Raw genomic sequence first — 19,672 nt, 5'->3', positions numbered from 1 at the left:
CTGCCAGTGTTCAGAAACTCAAAGCCAAAGCAAAGATATCCATCCATACATACATGTATGTGTGTGCATACATGTTGTCTATACATATATGTATGCAAGAGATGCATATTACGTTCCCTCTGTTCGCATGCACACACAAAATTTAGATTTGCCAAACACATGTGCTGCTGCTTTTCGAAGTTCCAAAGGGAACGCGCTGACTCTGCAGTAGTCCCCAAGGCTTCCATGCCCGCAGATGCCAGTTGCTTCTCTGAGTCCTCTCGCAGAGTTCACGGGGAGCCATGGCTCCTTTGTCATCTTCAGATAATGCTGGGTTAATTACTTCACATCTGCTTTCTTTTCAATTTCAGAATACATAAACCAGTGTGTCCCCAAAAGGCCCGCAGGATCCGTGCAGAACCCCGTGTATCACAATCAACCTCTGCATCCAGCTCCTGGCAGAGACCCCCACTATCAGAACCCCCACAGCAATGCAGTGGGCAACCCCGAGTATCTCAACACCACCCAGCCTACCTGTGGTAGTGGTGGCCTTGACACCTCTGCCCACTGGGCCAAGAAAGGCCACCAAATGAACCTGGACAACCCTGACTACCAGCAGGACTTCTTTCCCAAGGAAGTCAAGCCAAATGGCCTCTTTAAGGGCCCCACAGCTGAGAATGCCGAGTACCTGCTGGTGGCCCCGCCAAGCAGTGAGTTCATTGGAGCATGACGTGGAGGAGAAGAGTGCCAACCACACGGTCCCGTCCCGTCCTAAACACCCAGGACCATGCCACGGGAGCTTCTCCACTCCTGAGCCCACTGTCAGGCCCACAGACTGGTTTTGATAAAATAGCTGTCATCGGCCTGTCCTTTTTGAGCCAAGAAGCGGTGAACCCTCCTCTGAGGCACTTCGGGAAGTTGCAGGGACATTCGGTCATCAAACTGTGAAGATTCCACAAACACACACACACAAGAAGGAAGGCAGCAAAAATGTTGTAAATTGGAGCAGAAATTTACCTCTTAATGAGGCATATTAAAAGAAATACGTGTATGGAGATTTACTGCTTGGGAACCTTTGTGGTTTTTAATTGCCACCGTTGTTGAGATTAATGGACTCTTCCGAGGACCAAGAAGCTTGCTGGTAGCACTTGCTACACAGAGTTGACTCCAGGCCCAACTGAGACTCAAGTCTTCCAGCTGACAGTGGATCCCATTGGCTCTGCTGCAAGACCCTTCTACTGCAAGACAGCTAAACAGACAAACCCTGTGGGTCCTAAGCAGGCCTCCCTTGCACTGTGTCAAATCATTGCAGGTTCAATAGGATAAGCCACTTTGTTACTTTCCGGTGCTGGGAGAGGAACTGAAGGGGGGCGAATGTCCCTCCGATTACTTTTGTACAAGCATCTCCGTGGTACTTAACCCTCACTCATTCACCAGTGTTTTCTAATTAGGGCTGTTGAGTTTACTTGTTTATATTTCTGCGTCATTGTTTGAGTCTTAATTTGCTCTTCCCGTCTTGATGTTATAAAGTGAGAAAAGAAGGTTGTGTTATCAAAGAATAACTATGATTCTATATTTGATCATCAACATCCAGATCAATAGCCTTTAATTAAGATGGAATGACAATGCAAGAATTTATACAAGAATCTAGCCCCAAGCTTCAGTCTGGTCATCATGTTATAAGACTAAAAAAATGATGCTACTCTTAAAACTCATTTGGCCTTCGCTCTTCTACACCCCCAAATTCGTATAACTCACTCCTAGAAGCTCATCTTTTTATTTCATTTTAGAATATTTTTTTCCTGAAAGGGTATGTGTTCCTCTAGTTCACATGTTTCCAAGTCCTTCCTTGCCCTTTGTGAAAAGCTAGGCCACTATGCAATAAAGGGCTGCCCACCGTAGACCCACTTACAGCTGCCAAGAGAAATGACTTTAGGAATGGAGCAGAACTTGGGCAGCAAAGAGGAAATGAGAGTGAGCAGTACACGTCAGTTCTCTCCCAGCAGGTACAGATGTAGAGGGATTCGTCCTAAAGTAATTTTGTGATCAACAGAAAAGATCTAGCCCATTGGTATCTTAACTCTTTTTTTCTTTTCTGATCTTCTCACCCATGCAACCCAGTAGGCTAATGGCAGTCTCCCGTCAGCAGAGCTTTAAGACTCTCACTCAATATCTGCCCCTTCCAGCTTATCAAGGGAGAAAACACTGATGTCAAGAGAGGAAATGGACTCATGGACATCAACCAAAAAGCGACAAATGCCACACAAGGCAGGTCGGCCAGAGACCAAGAGTGCAGAGCAGGGCTGGCTGCCTTCTGTCTCGGGAGACCTGGCAGGTTCACAGGGGAGTGGATAGTGCCCTTGGACCTCCTAAGAGGGCCAGGGTCTCAGCCACCAGGAAAATGGAAAACTTGTCCTCCCTAGAGGGAACCCTTCTGAGAAAGCAGTGACCGGAGACACCCACCAGTCAGACCGTGGAAGGCACGGCCGGTGCCCCATGCGCCCACTGCGCCACTAAAGCCTGAGCAACGAGGCTTACAACTCCCCTGAGATTCCTAGAGGCTGCCTTCTTCCTGGGAATTTCAGGTTGTTACATATGAAAATGGTTACTGAGAACGTCGAGCAACATTTCCAGAATCTGAGTTCTCATGCCACTGTCATGAAAGGTGACTTCATCTTCTGTCCACCTAAAATGTAAAGAAAAATTTTAGCCAGACAGGTGTTCAGAAGTGGGAGACAGAATGACTCACTTCCTACTATCATTTATTTTCCAGGAACCAGGAGATTGACCAGGGAGAACAGTTGTAAGCCAGTCAGATTGTAGCCATGAAATCATAGTATTTTTGTATTTTGAAATACTTTCTTACAGCATAATAAAATAGCAGAAACTACTCAAGTCTGTTTTTCTTCTCCTTTGTATTTTAGCTTTCTGCACGAAATTTAGTTGCTGTCAATGCTAAGATTGTGTTTCCCACAGTGTTCTTACTGTGTCTGTGCAGGAAGATGGGGTGCTTAAGGAGCTGCAGCCCCACAGCCCCATCCAGGGACCCCACAGCCTCCACAGAGAGAAGAGGAGTCACACGGGCCTGTCATTCCTTACCACGGCCCTAACAGTTGAATCTCAGGTTGCCTCTGCCCCTTCCATGCTTCCAGTTTTATAACCAGGCCCTAGTACTTCCCAGTTCATCTGATAGACCTTTCCCCAGAATCCTGGCCCAGCCCCGGCCTTTGGGGGGAAAAAAAGAACTGGAGCTAACATTGACCATGGACCACAGTCCTTAGGTAATCTGTAAAGATTCCCTATCATTATACCCTGTGAAAGTTACTTGACAGTTCATGATGGAAAATGGTAAGCTTGTAAACTCAACATTCACTGTGAGCCCACATTGCCACTGATTTTATGAGGACCCCTGTAGGGGTGACGTGCTGCATCCCAGCGACAACAGCATAGCTGAGGCCTGTGTTAAACTGAGGAACCCCACCCTCAAAATGCAGACATGGAAGAACCAGAAACCACCTCAGCGCTGAAGGCTCAGACCAGTCTGCCTTAAGTCCTCTGAAGTCCAACAGTCGGGCTCGGGCCGGATTTTTCTCATGCCCAGGGACTCTTCAGAGCATCCTGCAAGATATTCCAACACACCCCAACGTTTCAAGAGCCACTGGTATAAAAGAAAGGCTCAAGGGGGGGTCCTTGGGACTAGGTGATGCCTTCCCACCTGTGGTCACTCATGGTCAGCTTCTGATTACACTCGTGCAAGGGGAGACTGTTGAGGGTGGTAGCGTTCCAGTGCCCACCCTCAGTGCCCACCATCACCGCAAATGAGGATTACCTGGGGAGTGTAAAAGGCTCACCGCAAACCCTGCAAACAAGTTCAGTCAGAGCCCCTGACAGCCTCTCCCGTCCTCGGGGTCTCCCTCAGTTATCCAAGCCTGCAGGATGGGATTAGAGAGCCTGGCTGGGGTTGAGACTCCCTCACACATGGAAAATCCCATCTGCAATCACTGATGTGCCTGAGATTTGGCCACTAGTGGTCTTTGCAAAATCCTCCAATTTCTTATCACCAGCAGTTTATTCTGAAAATAGCAAATATCCAAATCGAGCCTTGATGAAGTTCTGGGATACTTTACTTTGTCTAAGAAGTAAGTTGTAAAATCCATTCTCTCCCCATGTCCCTCCACTGAATTACTTATCCCTCTTAAGGAGCAGCTGTCAAAGTTGCCCCTAATCTCTACTTGCTTTTGATAAGCCTGTATTTGTATTGTAATGTAATGATCTACTTATCTTTCCTGACCTGGGAACTAGATGCAGAAATCCCTGCCCTCCTTTTCCCAGCCACACCCAACATATTAGAAACAAATGTCTTTGTATTGTTAAAGCTATATGTCAATGTAAGTGAATTTTTGTAACTTTTTACAAGATAATGTCCACCTTGTATAGCACTGAACTTTGTAAAGTGAATTCTTAGGGTAATTTTTTTTTGTTTTTAACTAGAGGTAGCTATTTGCTTTAGACAGACTGAAATAGAATCAAAATTTGTAATTGAAATCTTTGCTTAAAAGGGTGAAATTGAGACAAGAAAAATCCCTTCTTTCTCATGTAAATGTGCGGCCTCATTGCTGAGCTAAATTAGGCCATTGCCAACTGTTAGTAGGATGGCCATTTCAATATTTTCACAGGTAGAAAGGATGGAAGGTACATTAGCTCGGTGCTGGTCTCAGCAGGATCTGTGGACCTTGTGACCACTGCTAGAAGAATCCAAATGGATGACACACACACGATCATCTGTCAACATGACCTTGTTGCTGTAACAGAAACAATAATATAGCACTTTGTCAGTTCACTATGCCAATCTGATATTAACAGAAATAATTTTATTTTTATATTTGCAATGGCATCTGTTTGCCAGTGTTGTCTAGAAACGTCTGGAGAGCCATAATAATATTCATGGTGTTTGGGTTTTTCAATATGTTCATAGAGTCCACCTATGTAAACCTTAGAACAGGTTTCTCAGTCCCGATGCCCCATAAAATTGCCTAGGTAGACTTTAACGTTCTTGAAGTGCTACAGTACCCAAGACCAGTGAGATATGGGTCTCTCAGAGTGAAGCCCAGACATGTTTACTTTTTAAAGGTCCAGATGCCCTTCCAATGTGCAGTTGAACCACCAGCTCAGTGATCAGCCACGGGAACCAGGATGTGCAGGCAACTGTGTGGATGTGGGTGATTTCCAGCCCCAGAGATCTCAGCCATGAAGGTGCCATCATTTGTCCCTAGACAAAATTCACAAGAGCTACCCAAGGGAAGTGTGTGACCAAGGGGCCCAAAGCGAAGGGTGTGGAAAGCAGACACCTTTGTTTTGCGTTGCCTAAGCTTGATCTATTAAAGGTGAGTAGCAGTAAAACAAAGGCAGTGGCTATTCCGCAGCTCACATGACCAGTATCATCACCTTCCCTTTATTTGCCAGGAAAAAAAAAAAGAAAAAACTCCTTAAACTGTCATTTTCACTACAAAGAGAAGGCTGCAAGATTATTGGCAAATACTTGAATGGATTTTTATAGTAAAGAGAATCCAAGAAGAGGAATCTTGCAGTAAGAAACAATTTTTTTATTATTTTTTTCATAAACTGTACTGGGATAAAAATGGAAGAAACTGGCTTTTTCCCCTTCCTGTACATCGCATCTGCATAGTGCAGCCTCTGAAGCGTAAATGGGTCTTGCCTAAATCCCCAGCACGGGTGTTAGGAGTCCCTCTTCCGTCACCAGCAGATAAAAAACAAGAAAAGACTTGAGTATATGTACATTTTACATGCATATTTTTATTAAAAAATTAACACCCTACTTTTCCTGATTTGGCTAAAAAGTAATCTTGCTGTATGATATGAAGTCTTAGTAATTAAGAACTTCTAGGGGTTGGATGACTGTTACCATGAGTAATGACGTAACTGGTTGACATCCCACAGCAATAACTGTGTCAGTATCATTCCAGCAATAACTTTATGGCTCCTTTATGTGGTACATTTTCCCTTGTAAAGCTCTCTGATAATGAAAGTGTCATTTGTACAGATGAAAGCAGGATCTCTTTTATACTGTTAGTCAGAACGTGCTGACTGATGTTGAATATTAAAAACTAGCTGCATATTGTTCATTGTCCTGATTCTGCATACTTTTTTCTTTGTTAACAATGCCGTGGTTTTAGTTTTTCTTTATATCTGACTGTAGATGTTCTTTCCTGGTAGCTTCTTATTATTTTAAATTAATTTTAATTCAGTTTATTTACCTGGTGGTGCTAGAGATGAAGCCCAGAGCCTTGCACATGCTAGCCAAGTGCTTTACCACTGAGCCACACCCCCAGCCCCACCTGGGCACTTAAAAAGCATAATAAACCGTATTCTTAGACTTATAGTCGGAGTAAAATGGAATAAAATGTGCAGGGAGCTCCTATATGCCTCCTGTCCCCATTCATGTGGTCTTACCATGGTGAGATCTGTATAACTTTGTATTAGAAAAAAACTCCTAACCGGCTCAGAGGTTTTCTTTGTGTGACTAGATTCAGCGTCTGCGATGCTCCCCACATGGCTGACGCTCTCAGTCCTGTCTTGACCAGGCTCTTTAGGTACCATGGTCCTTCCCAGCCTTTCACACCCCGTGAAAACCAAGCAAAGTGTCCCTAGTGGTGAAGCAAAAGATGTCAGGAAGAGACCAACTTCCAGAAACCCTGACAGGGCTGAACAGAGCCGAACACCACCATGAGAAGGCGCAGGCAGAAGGGCAGCTCGCCCCCAGCTCACGGGAAAGGACAGGGTCAACATGGGCAGCCAGATCCACTGGCCCAACTTAGGTACCAACTCTGGAGAATAAACCAAACGCTCCAGTGCATGGCTTTGCTTCCCCCATGTAGTCTCCCAGAGCTCCGCCCTGTCTCGTTTATGGAGACGAGGAAGAAGGCGGGCTGTGCTGACCCCAGCCACCGCTGCCTGCCCGCAGACTCTCAGTCACTTCCTGAGAAGTCACGGCTTTGTTTCTGAGTTAGTCCCTATGGGCAGCGTGAGTCTCTTACCAACAAGCATGAGGCCATCATTTCACGTGGCACGAGGAATTCATGACAACTGAGTCTGTGTAGAGTGACCAGGAGCCTCTCCACCCAGTACAGGACACACCGCCGCCCTGTTCCCGGGCCCTGCACCCACCTCTGTGCTCTTTCCTGGTCCTCTGCAGCTGCAGTCCTGGGCAGAAAGGCCCTGGCAGCCGTTGGAGCAATTTTGGTCTATTAGAGTCAACGCCTTCTGTTAAGGAGCTCAGTCTCAGCGTGCAGCAAAGGAAGCAAGGATGGCGAGTGTGGGGGACCACCGTCCCCCCTGAGCACTCAGGGCACCCGGTCTTCCTGGGGGCCTGTAGTTCTAGCGGAGCTCAGTGAGGGCAGGGCTTGCTGGAGAAGGAGCCCCGGGCCTCCGGAACGTCAGGCAGGCAACCTGACCGAGCGAACACATCCCCTCCTTGGATTTCTACATCTATGTTTCCAAATTCAGCTTCAATTTTCTGTTCGTGGTATTTCATTTTTAATACTGTTTTAACTTTGTAGACTGAATTGGGAATTTTCTCATCTTTTTCTGTGCTCGGAAACACTTAAAGTGATATAAATTTGAGCTTCTTATTTGAAAGTTTTCCAAGACCACTCAAAAAAAAAAAAAAAAAAAGCTGGCTAGCTCTAATGAAGCGTGGCTTTTTCCCATTTGATTTCTTCTTGCTATTGATGAATATGAAAATGCCTCATCCCTCTGTCCTCAGCTGCTGGAGCCTCACCCACTCCTCACTCGGGCTTGCCAATGTGGGGAGCGGCCAGCTGAATGAGAGCTGAGGCACTGGACGCTCTGTCACAGCCTAAAGAGTCTTTGCTGGTCTCTCCCCGTACCTCTGCTGGCTTCAATGAACGTTTCACACAATGGGGGAAACTGAGGGAGAAGGCTCTGGAGCAGTGGACGTGGTGGAGGGAATAATCTCTATCAGAATAAAAACGGCAGCTAGGAAGAGGTCTGCCACGATCCTGAAGGACAGGAAGAGGTGGCTGCTCCTCCAGCCCCCACCTCTGCTCACAGCACAAGGCTCGTCTGGGAAAGGCACTGGTTCAGGAAGGACATTATGAGGGTCAACTACTGACAAGCCTTTAGCTCTGGCGACTTTGGCATCCCACTTTCCATTGAGTGGACAGGCCTCAGTTGCTGGGCTTCCACTCTCAATCCAAAGCACAGGGAGACCCAGGGTAGTGCTTCCTGATGTTCTTGAGTGCCCCATCCGTGGGTTGCACTCTTTCCTGGATGGGCAGTTGGAACGCAGAGCCGGCCACTTGGCATCTGCCTGAACTGTGTGACCCATGCTTGATTGTTGGGAACCTGGGGACTCCTTGCTCAAATGGCTCAGGGCTGTGAGACCCATTCATGCCTATGGTATGAAGATCTCTGGATTCAGAAGGCAGCCTGGACTGCTTCATCGTGGCACGGGTGAGAGCAGAGGATGGACCAATGCAGGTCCACGTATGCTGTGGCAAGGTATGCCCCTTGCTTGGATTCAGCCGGGGGCAAGCTCAAGAATAAAGTCAACACAACGCCACTGTTTTCTTTAGAATATAGTGTCTATGTTTTTTATATGTTTTTATTTAGTTGAGAGACAGAGAATGGGCATTCCAAATGCATGTGCCACCTTGTGCATCTGGCTTACATGGGTACTGGATAATTGAACCTGTGCCCTCAGGCTTCGCAGGCAAGTGACTTAACTGCTAAGCCACCACTCCAACCCATAGAATATGGTTTCTTTGTATTTTAGCTAGTGACCAGGTAGAGAAAAAGCCTTCCTAGGTTACTATCAATCATTAGTTAGGCAATAGAAGAGAAATCCACTTGAAATAGCAACTAAAATGGCAAAGTTGGAGGAATAAACACAAATAAGTAAGAATAATGTAGAAATAAAAGCTATCAAACTTTTATTATGCATAAAAGAAAGCTTTCAGAAATTTACTACATTCATGGATATCAGAATGTTATAAAGATGCCAATTCTCCCTAAATATTGCCTAAATTCAGTGCTATTCAACTGAAAATTTTCATGGTTATTTTGGGAAGCATGAGTTTTAGAACCTGGAATCTAGGATAGAACATGTACCACAGTGGCCAGCAACGTTTAGGAAACAATTGAATAGAAATAACATTGATATAAAAATATTCTGTTCAACTATAATGATTAAAACTGCATAACGCCAATGTAATCATAGACAATGGTGGAGGAAACTTGGAAATAGACACATGTGTACATGAAAATGTAGCATATAACAAAAATACTAGCTAGAGTAGTAGGCAAAGACTGCCCAAAATCATTTTAAAGAAGACTTCCACACATCTATTTTTCATAGCTTATTAAAAAACAAATTCAGGGCTGGAGAGATGGCTTAGCAGTTAAGCACTTGCCTGTGAAGCCTAAGGACCCCGGTTCGAGGCTCGGTTCCCCAGGTCCCACGTTAGCCAGATGCACAAGGGGGTGCAGGTGTCTGGAGTTCGTTTGCAGAGGCTGGAAGCCCTGGCACGCCCATTCTCTCTCTCTCCCTCTATCTGTCTTTCTCTGTGTGTCTGTTGCTCTGAAATAAATAAATTTTTTAAAAATACTTTATAAAAAAACAAATTCAGATGGACTAAATATCCAAACAAAAACAAAATAGAGTACTGGGCAGAATGATTGTGATTATTTTTAAATCTGAAGGTAGAAAGGTGATCTAAATAAATGACTCAATAGAATTTCAGAAACATAAAGGAAAAAATTGGGAATAGAGCCTTTTAGTTATCTTTTTAGTTTCTAAAAAAAGTAAACAGTGTAGAAGAGTTAAAATGCATATGAAAGAAAAGGCTTTGAAATACATCAACAATCAATATTCCTAAATGTTGAGAATTCCAATGAAACCATAATAAAACTTGAAACACTCCTATTAAAACTTTCAGTGTATAAATGGACAATTCATGCCCAAGAATGCTTATGATATATATTCAACCAAGAAAATGCCATTTGAAACAAAATGATAACCCATTTGCCACACACTTTGGTGAAAATGTAAATTGTTGTAAGATTTGAAGAGCAAGTAAAATTGTAAATGTGTACTTATTTTGATTTGCACGACTCATTTGTAGAAATAAACTATAATGAATAAATATTCAAACAGCTATAGAAAGAGATGAATTTAAATGTCCACTAAACTTATTCAGACATTAGACAGTGAATTACCTACAAGGAGAAAATAGAATTGTCACGTCCATCAAAACAGAAATGATTAAGGAACAAGCAATGGCGGTGGCGCAGCTTGTAGCCCAGGCTCTTCGGGGAACCGAGGCTGGCAGAGTGTGAGTCTGAACCTGGACTGGACTGCAAGAGGAGACTCTCATCTTTTAAGCGGAAGAAAAGAAAGAAAATCATTAAACTGTGGTGCATGCTAGTATAGGGTTCTGTTAGAAATAGAATGAATCCATATGTAATCAGCGTTTTGCCACAGTGTTATTTGGTTTGCTTTAGGTGTTTTTGCATGTGTTTGCTGCTGGGAGTTAAGCCCAGGGTGTTGTGTGTGCTCAGCAAGAACTTCACCGCAGAGCCATAGCACCCCCCCCCAAAATTAAGCGGCTAAGTAGTATTCTTAAAATATCATTATTCTGTTTTTAAAAGCTTGTACCTGGGCTGGAGAGATGGCTTAGCGGTTAAGCGCTTACCTATGAAGCCTAAGGTCCCCGGTTCGAGGCTTGGTTCCCCAGGTCCCACGTTAGCCAGATGCACAAGGGGGCGCACGCGTCTGGAGTTCGTTTGCAGAGGCTGGAAGCCCTGGCGCGCCCATTCTCTCTCTCTCCCTCTATCTGTCTTTCTCTCTGTGTCTGTCGCTCTCAAATAAATAAATTTAAAAAAAAAAAAAAAGCTTGTACCTAGTTACCTGATGGATAAGGCACAAATTTTACATTTTATTTTCCATACTTCAGCTTGCTTGAATTTTTTCAACATTTTTGTTTACTTTTAAGCAGAAAGAGACAAAGAGAATGGGTACACCACAACCTATAGCCTCTACAAACAAATGCCAGTCTGTTGCAAACAAATTTTCAGACTCGTGTGCCACTTTGTGCATCTGACATTACATCATACTGGAAAATCAGGCCCGGTCCTTAGGCTTTGCAGGCAAGCACCCTAACCATTGAGCCATCTCTCCTGCCCCTTGCTTGAAATTCTGTAATAAACATATACTACCTTTGCAATTACAGTGAGACAAAACTTAATGGGTATCACTTAAATGCCTTTCCCCTCACTCACACCCCTACATGTGATGCTTTCTTGGTTAATTTTCTTTCCTGACCTCTCTTCCCAGAATAAAGTCCTTAGGCCAGTATCTTCTAGGACTGAGCCGTCAAGGGAAAGAGCATGCAGTCTGAAGGGCTCTAAAGGACAGGGAGGGTGGAGCAAGTTGCACACTTTGGGCTCAGTGCAAAAGTCCCCAGGGTAATCAAGGATGGGACACAGGCAGGGTGGGCAAGCACAGTGGTCAGTTCCGGCCGGGTTAACAACATGCCCCCAGCTTACGCGTCAGACATGTGCTTACCCCAGTTCTTGTGTGAGAGCCTGGGATCACAGGCTGCTGGCTCCCTGTGGTGAGGGCACTCTCCCTGCCACACATGTGCCCAGCTTACTTCTGTTCTTTGCATGAGTGCAGATGTGCAGGAAGCATGAGAGAAAAACTGCTCTCTGCTGTCTCCATAAACACAGTAACTCCGTCTCGAGTGCCCACCCCTGTAACCCACCTATTTCACACAAGTCTCCATGTACATTTTAGTGAAAATTAGGACAACAACATATTAATTTTTTTAAACAGATTATTTTTAAAGATTTTATTTATTTTATCTGTTTATTACAGTGAGGGAAAGAGAGAGAAAATGGGTGTTCCAGGGCTTCTAGCCACTGCAAATGAACTCCAGACGCATGCGCCACTATATGCATCTGGTTCACATGGGACCTTGAGAATCGAATCTGGACCCTTAGGCTTCATAGGCATGAGCCTTAACTGCTAAGCCATCTCTCCAGCCCCTCACCATATTAATTTTTGAAAAGACATAAACATTCAGTCCATACAGATAGGTGTTTTTACTTTATAGTACATAAGACTAGGGGAAAATAAAGGACTTTACTAACACTATGTGTAATCTCTCTTTTAAATGGGATCCAAGTACAACATGGATTTCTGTTTGGATTGAGTTTCTTTAAATAAAATATGAATCTCTTAGCTATGTCAATGGAAAGTTTCGGCGCATCACATTTTAGATCCTAAGAAGTAAAGCAAACTTTTAAGTGTGTTGGCTGTGGGCCCCAGCATCGCTGAGATTTGGAATATGAGTTTGAGCAGGATGGTGATTTAGAAGTTTCCTTAAATACATCCATTTCCAGCAGTGCGTTCCAAAGCTGCTCTCGGGCCAGAGCATTGAAGATTCCGAGGGCAGTAAAAGTTACCCAGATGGCCCTGGAATGGTGGGTGCCTAGAACAATTCATTTCTCCAAACCCAGAGAACTCACAACACCAGGAATGAACTGTGCTGTTGCCTATAGGCTCGATGGTGATGTGTCATTGCTAAGGCACTTACAACAGCTTCGACACTGGTGGGAGACTCTGTGCGTGTAGAGATGTCCATAGGAAACGTCATTACTTTCCTCTCTCAACTGTGTATCTAACGCCAACGTTGTTCTTAACATCCTTAAAGGAAAACAATGCATTGTAAACAAACCCTCTTCTGTACTTCCAACAGAGGCTTGGAGAACACCGCCTTGCCCGTCTCTCCCCGTTTTGCCACATGAGAGAAATTTTCCTTCTCTAACCTCAAGGAGTTGAGTATGGCCATGTGACATAGTCTAACCTATGGGCAGTGGAGGCAATGACACCTGAGTGTCCCATGCAAAGAACTCAATTGCAGGGCAGAATTCTACCCCCCCCCCCCCCGGGGAAGTGCAGCCCACGTGGAGAGTGGGCGTGGGCCCCTTTCCACCTCATGTCTTGACCCAAGGAAGCAATTGAAAGCTTTTGTCTTGCAGGTTGCACTCCGGTGGACCTTTGCAGATCCTTCACTCTGCCCACCTCTAATCCATGTCCTACACACTCTCAACTTTCTAGTCCAAACTCAAGAGGAAATGAATTGTTCAGTGGAAGGCTTACTACCTTTCAGGACCCACCAGCAATGCTTTATTTTTCAAAAATAACTTTAAATGTTCATTTTGTTCTTTTCTTTTTCTTTTACATTTCCTTTTTTAAAATATTTTATTTATTTTTCTGCACTTATTTATTAGAGAGAGAAAGAATGGGGGCACCAGGTCCTCCAGCCACTGCAGATGAACTCCAGATGTGTGTGCCACTATGTACATCTGGCTCATGTGAGTACTGGAGAATACTGAGAAATCAAACCTGGGTCCTGACACTTCACAGGCAAGTGCCTTAGTTGCTAAGCCATCTCTCCAAGCCCTCCTTTTCATTTTCTATAATAATAACTCGGGATGTTAGCCAAGCGAAAACTGTACATTCAGATCTTGTGACTGCAACATTGTTTAGTCAGCCGGTCAGTCATTCATTCTCTGTGTGCCCAACATGTGCCGGGAATTGTGCTGAACCCGGAGATTTCCCTGGAACAAAGATAATGCCTGCTTTCCTCCAGGATCCCACAAGGGTTCCTTTTGTTCCCCTCTTTGCCTTTGAGACACACTCGTCTGGCTGGGTGTCAAGGCAAAGGCCCTTTCTCAGAGCTGTCATAGCGCCCTGTACCTTTATCCTCGTGTATCAGGTTAATATTGAAATCTTCATCGCATGAGAAAGTTTCCCTAGATTTCAGGATCGCACCACATGGTCTTTATTTCTCTGATGCCCGGAACAGTCACTCACCCTTTTTTTTTTCTTTCTTTTTTTTTTTTTTTTGGTTTTTCGAGGTAGGGTCTCCCTCTAGCCCAGGCTGACCTGGAATTCACTATGGAGTCTCAGGGTGGCCTTGAACTCACAGCCATCCTCCTACCTCTGCCTCACACCTTTTTAGGGAAATAACCAGTGTGTCCTTGTCTGTGCCCATGGCCTCCTGTTCGTTGATATCCAGTCCTTCTCTGCCTCTGTCCACTGTGCTTTGACTTTCCCTTCACTGTGAGATTAATTCTCTGTGACTCGAGGGGGCTTCTCTGAGTGAAGGGACCAACAAACAGCAGCGTGCTGGGCGCCCTTGCCGAGAGGCCCAGCCCAGCCCACGTCAGCTGGGTGCAAGGCTCTCGCACCCACAGCCCGTGCCCCTCCACGCTGTGACGACTCTGCTCTTCTCCACTTCTTGTTTTTCATAAATGCTACAGAGCTCTATTTGCCAGCCTTAGCATTTGTATCCATGCAATATCATTTGTACATCAATACATCCTTTGTTTTAGAAATACAATAGTTCAGGAAGTATTAGAACCTGGGTGGAAACAAGGAATAGTTATTCTACGTGTAGTTCTGTGTCTTGCTCATTTTGAGTGATTTTCTGTTGTTTTCATGTTTGTTTTTAACATATTACCTGTAACCTCAATTCATGAGCACAATACACCCTACTTAAAATCCTCTCCCACCACTCCCCATCGCCCCTCCCTGAACCCCTCCACCGCTCCCCATCGCCCCTCCCCGCTCCCCTCCACCGCTCCCCATCGCCCCTCCCTGAACCCCTCCAGCACTCCCCTCCACCCCCTCCCTGCTCCCCTCCACCCCTCCCCGCTCCCTCCACTGAACCCTTCTTCTTTTCAACCAGTTCCTCTTCCATTTTGATGTCGTCAATTTTTTTGCCCTTACCTTATGCATGTCTTGCATGCTGAACAGTAGCCACTGTGAGGTCATAACCGCAATAGACACTTACGGTCTAAAAGATAGAATTACAAAGCACTCCTCCCCTTCCTTTAGATCTTGCATTCTTTCTGCCACTTCCTCTGCAACGGTCCATAAGCCTTGGAGGGAATGTGATACAGATGTCACACTTGGCTCTGACTCTCACTCCACTGTCACTTCTCAGCACTTCAGTGAGTTTTGAGTCTCCCAGGAGTTATTGACATCTTAAAAGGGAAGCTTCTGTAACCCACAGTGACAGTGGCATTAATATTGGGGACAAACTAGTACGTGGAGGGCAACTTGGTGGATGTAATACCTGCATTTAACCAAATAACAGTAGCAGATGCTCCTTTAGGACTTTAAGAACTCTCCAGCCATAGGCTTTTGATTAGGTTCTAGCACGCACATGAATTCTCTCTCCTGGAGTGGGTCTCAGATCCAGAGAGCAGCTGGTTTCCCTCATAACACACATGCCTCCATGGCACCAGCTGATACTGTGGGGTTCGCCAGCCAACTATGTAGCTTGCAGTGCCCACTGCTGATTAAGACTGTTGGTGGCTTTTCTGCACAGGTCTTTCCAGCATACTGGCGGCCAGTCAATAGACAGGAAGCTTTCAGTTGAGTTCCAGCTTAATTTTGCAGTGTCCTGCAGCCCAGGCTTGTGGCGTCTTTAGCAACAGGGTCTTACTATCTAGCTGTGATGGGCAACCAAGAACCTTGGTAATGGCCTGTAACGTTTCAGAGGTGACAGAGCCATCCCTGGTCAACAACTCACTGGAAGGCGTCCCCACTACAAGCACTGAAATTTCCTGGTAACAATCTGCGGCCCTCCCCTCTTCCATTCTACTTCCTGACACCTCCTGGACCATTTCACCCCAGCGTTCTGAGCTTCTGCTTACGTATCCGCTATTCCATACTGTTAAGCTCCCGCCCCTCATATCCTGTCTTTAGCTTCCTGGCCTCTATTACTGGCTCTTACTCCAGCTCACGTGTAAATAAAAGCATTTGAATCAAGGATCCATATACGAGGGAGAGCATGCAACATATGACTTTTTGAATCTGGTTACCTCACTTAATCTTTTCCAGATTCATCTATTTTCATAATTTTCCCTTAAAGCTGAATAATACTCCATTGTGAAAATTTACCACATCTTCATAATCCATTCATCATTTAATGGGTATTTACGCTGGTTCTATTTCCAAGTTAACTGGAATTTGTTTTGCTCAGGATGTTTTTGACTATTTAGGATTTTGTTTTTTGGGTTTTTTTTTTTTTTTTTGAGTTTCCAAATGAACTTTAGGATATTTTTCTACTTCATTGAAGAAGACATTGAAATTTTGGTGGAAATGCATTAAATCTACATATTATTTTTTCATAAGAGCCATTTTTACAATATTGGTTCTTCAAATCCATGAACCTGGCATGTATTTCCATGTCCTGGTGTCTTCTTAAACTGCTCTCTTGAGTGTTTTAAAGTTTTCATTGTAGTGGTCTATCACTTCCTTGGTTAGATTTACTCCAACATTTTTTTTTCAATTTTTATTTTTTTATGTTATTTATTTGAGAGAGAGAGAGAAGTAGATAGAGAGAGAATGAGTAAACCAGGGCCTCCAGTCACTGCAAACAAACTCCAGACACATGCGCCACCTTGTACATCTGGCTTATGTGGGTCCTGGGGAATTGAATCTGGGTACTTAAGCTTTGTAGGCAAGAGCGTTAACTGCTAAGCAATCTCTCCAGCCCTATTTCAAGATATTTTTAAGGCAAGTGTGAATGGAATTGTTTCCCTGATTTCATCCTCAGCATGTGCTAGTGGTATATAGGAAGGCTACAGATTTCCGAGTATTAATTTTGTATCCTGCTGCTTTGCTGAAAGTGTTATTAAGGGTGCTTGGCTTTGTCAGGTGCTTGTGCTGAGTCTACTAAGACGATTGTGTACTTTGTGTCCTTGAATTCATTTATATGATGTACTAAATTTATTGATTCAGATGTGTAGAATGATCCTTTCATCTCTATAATAAAACCTATTAGGTCAGGTTGTTGATCTTGTTGATATCTTCCTGTATCCTGCTTGTCAGTGTTTTTTAAAACTGATTTCCACATTATCTAGTTTAAAAGGAAATGCAACCAATATTCCAATATCTTTTAAAGAATAAAATGGGCACAACTTAAAGAAAACATACAAATAATGATATAACAAATGAGCACATGTAATATATCCAGTGGGAATCGCTTTCCATCGGAGGGTTTTATTTTTGGTTTCATCTTTATCTTTTCTGCTGTCATTCTTCTCAGCTGACAAACAGGGTTCATTCTCAGAGCTGGCTTGCTCAGACTCTCACTTGTCACTTGTCACTTGTTTGCCTCTAAGAACGCATGGCCTGCACTATCTTTCTGGAAGTGAGATGCACACAGATGAGCACACGCATGCACACACATCTCCCTCTGTAAATACATTTATCCCCCAGGAAATGACTCATCTTTCCTGAGACATTCCTAACAGATCATTAAGTCTTCTGAAGGCTTTGGTGCAAGGGCCGGCCTGGGGTTGGGTCTGGAGCTCCTAAGAACACCAAAACAGTTTCACTGACAGTGAAAGGTGGATTTGGGGACATTTCAGGTCGTGTTATTGGAGGGACTGCAATGCACCCCTAGTTATTACCATAGGTAATCCTCTGCTCTGAGACCTTACAGGCTGCGATGGCACCAGAAAACTGAGTGAGGAACAAAGAGAAATCAAATAAATCCTATCAACACAGCTAGGCTACTTTATAACATGAACTTTGGTAGTCAAATGAGATATATGGAGTCCATGTGCACTTTTCCCTTGGTAAGCTGATCTATAAATACTGGAGTAGGTTTCGTGTTTGGTTTTTGAGAAAATATGTCAACTCTTATTGTCTATATTCAGGGACCCACTTACTATTCTGAATGTGATTAAGAAATCTACTCTTGTACAAAATGAGTAGGAAAACATTTTATGAGTGTTTAATGTCAGCGTTTTTTTAAATTATTTTTTTACTTTAATTTTTACTGACAACTTCTATACTTACAGGCAATCAGCCATGTTATTTCCCTCACCTCTCCCATCTTCCCCATCACAACTCCACTCGCCATCATATCCCCTCACTCTCTCGATTAGTCTCACTTTTATTCTGATGTCATCTTTTTCTTCTATTATGAAGGTCTTATGAAGGTATTGCTAGGCACTGAAAGGTCATGGATATCAAGGCCAATTTCTGTCTGGACAGTTGCATTGTAAAGAGTGGTGCCCTTCCCTTGGCTCTTACCTTCTTTCCACCACCTCTTCCATAATAGATTCTGAGCCTTGGAGGGTGCGATAGTGATGTTTCAATGCTGGACACTCCTCTATCAATTCTTCTTAGCACTATGTTGCCTTTTGGGTCCTTCCAGTGCTCACTGCCATCTGAAAAGAGAAGCTTCTCTAACCAAAAGTGAGAGTAGCATTAATATATGAATATGAACATTAAGTGTAGCACTTTCAGGGAAGTTTGCTGAGAATAATATGTACATTTAGACAGACAAGAGCAGGCTTTATGCCCCTAAGGCACATGACCTCCTCTGCCATAGGCTTTTGATTAGGTTTTCAGTACTAGGCTTGTATTATCTCCCATAGAGAGGGCCTTCAGTACAATTAGAGAGCAGTTGGATTCCCCTAGAGCCGACATGCCACTATTGCACCCATTTTGTCATTTGGCCTGTCTGGCTGAACTTGACGCTTCCAATGTCCACTTTTCACCACTCATGACTTCTGTCTCCCATAAGGCTGCATGCAGTGCAGCTTTTTCCAGCTTTCAGTTGGCTGGGCTGCAGGGAGAAGGTTTTCAGATCAGCACCAGCTTGATTTTTCAGTGACCTTGTTGCCCACACACGTGAAGTCTTTAGCACTAGGGTCTTACCATCTGTTGCTCCTAGGAAATCAAGGGCCTTGACAAAAGTCTGTAATGTTTTAGAGGCAACAGGGAACTCCCTGGCCAACAATTCACTGATAGGTATCTCATCCTTGGCACTGAAAATTTTCTAGTAATAATCTATGGCTTCTGAACGTGCCATTATCCAAAGAAGTAGACTTTTATATGTCTTATTCGGAATATCTTGAATTTTTATTGACCCCCACAACCCATTCTTACTCAATCTCTTCCCGTAGACTCACTCAGGCCAGTCCACTCCCTGTAATCTATTCTTGTACTTACATATATACAACACCACTCCCTAAAGTCCTTCCTTCTCCTCCCTCCCTTATAGCTTTTTTCTTGCTTAGGGCCTCTGCTACTGAGTTTTGGTTCCAGCTCACACACAAGTCTATACATTTGTAGCTAGGATCCACATATGAGAGAGAACATGCAATGTTTGGCTTTCTGGGCCTGGGTTATCTCACTTGGTATAATCCTTTCTAGATCTATCCATTTCCCTGCAAATGTCATAATTTCATTTTTCTTTACCACTGAATAGAACTCCATTGTGTAGATGTACAGCATCTTTATTATCCATCATCTGTGGATGGACATCTAGGCTGGTTCCATTTCCTAGCTATTGTGAATAGAGCAGCAATAAACGTGGTTTGCAAGTATCTTTAAGGTAGGGAGACAAATCCTTAGGATATATGCCTGGGAGTGCTATAGCTGGATCATATAGCAAATCTATTTTTAGCTGTCTCAAGAACCTCCACACTGATTTCCACGATGGCTGTACCACATTACATTCCCACCAACAGTATAGAAGGGTTCCCCTTTTTCTGCATCCTTGCCAACATTTATTGTCATTTGTTTTCTTGAGGGTACCCCTTCTGACAGAAGTGA

The 19,672-nt window shown here is 44.0% G+C and overlaps 1 protein-coding gene across 2 annotated transcripts in view; it reads left to right on the top strand.

Moving 5' to 3' along the window:
• The window catches only part of Egfr (epidermal growth factor receptor), a 203,520-nt gene extending 197,400 nt beyond the window's left edge, over nt 1–6,120 (top strand). For both annotated transcript variants that reach the window (XM_045135494.1, XM_045135493.1), the window contains exon 28: nt 351–6,120. In XM_045135494.1, the coding sequence (XP_044991429.1) occupies nt 351–709 (359 nt within the window). In that variant the 3' untranslated portion in view covers nt 710–6,120. The remainder of the gene's footprint in view (nt 1–350) is intronic.
• The last annotated feature ends 13,552 nt before the right edge of the window (nt 6,121–19,672 follow it).

This window comes from Jaculus jaculus, chromosome 16, assembly GCF_020740685.1.
Source record: "Jaculus jaculus isolate mJacJac1 chromosome 16, mJacJac1.mat.Y.cur, whole genome shotgun sequence".
Lineage (NCBI taxonomy): Eukaryota > Metazoa > Chordata > Mammalia > Rodentia > Dipodidae > Jaculus > Jaculus jaculus.
Note: the sequence above shows the minus strand (reverse complement) of the source record. Positions and strands in the feature narration are given on the sequence as shown.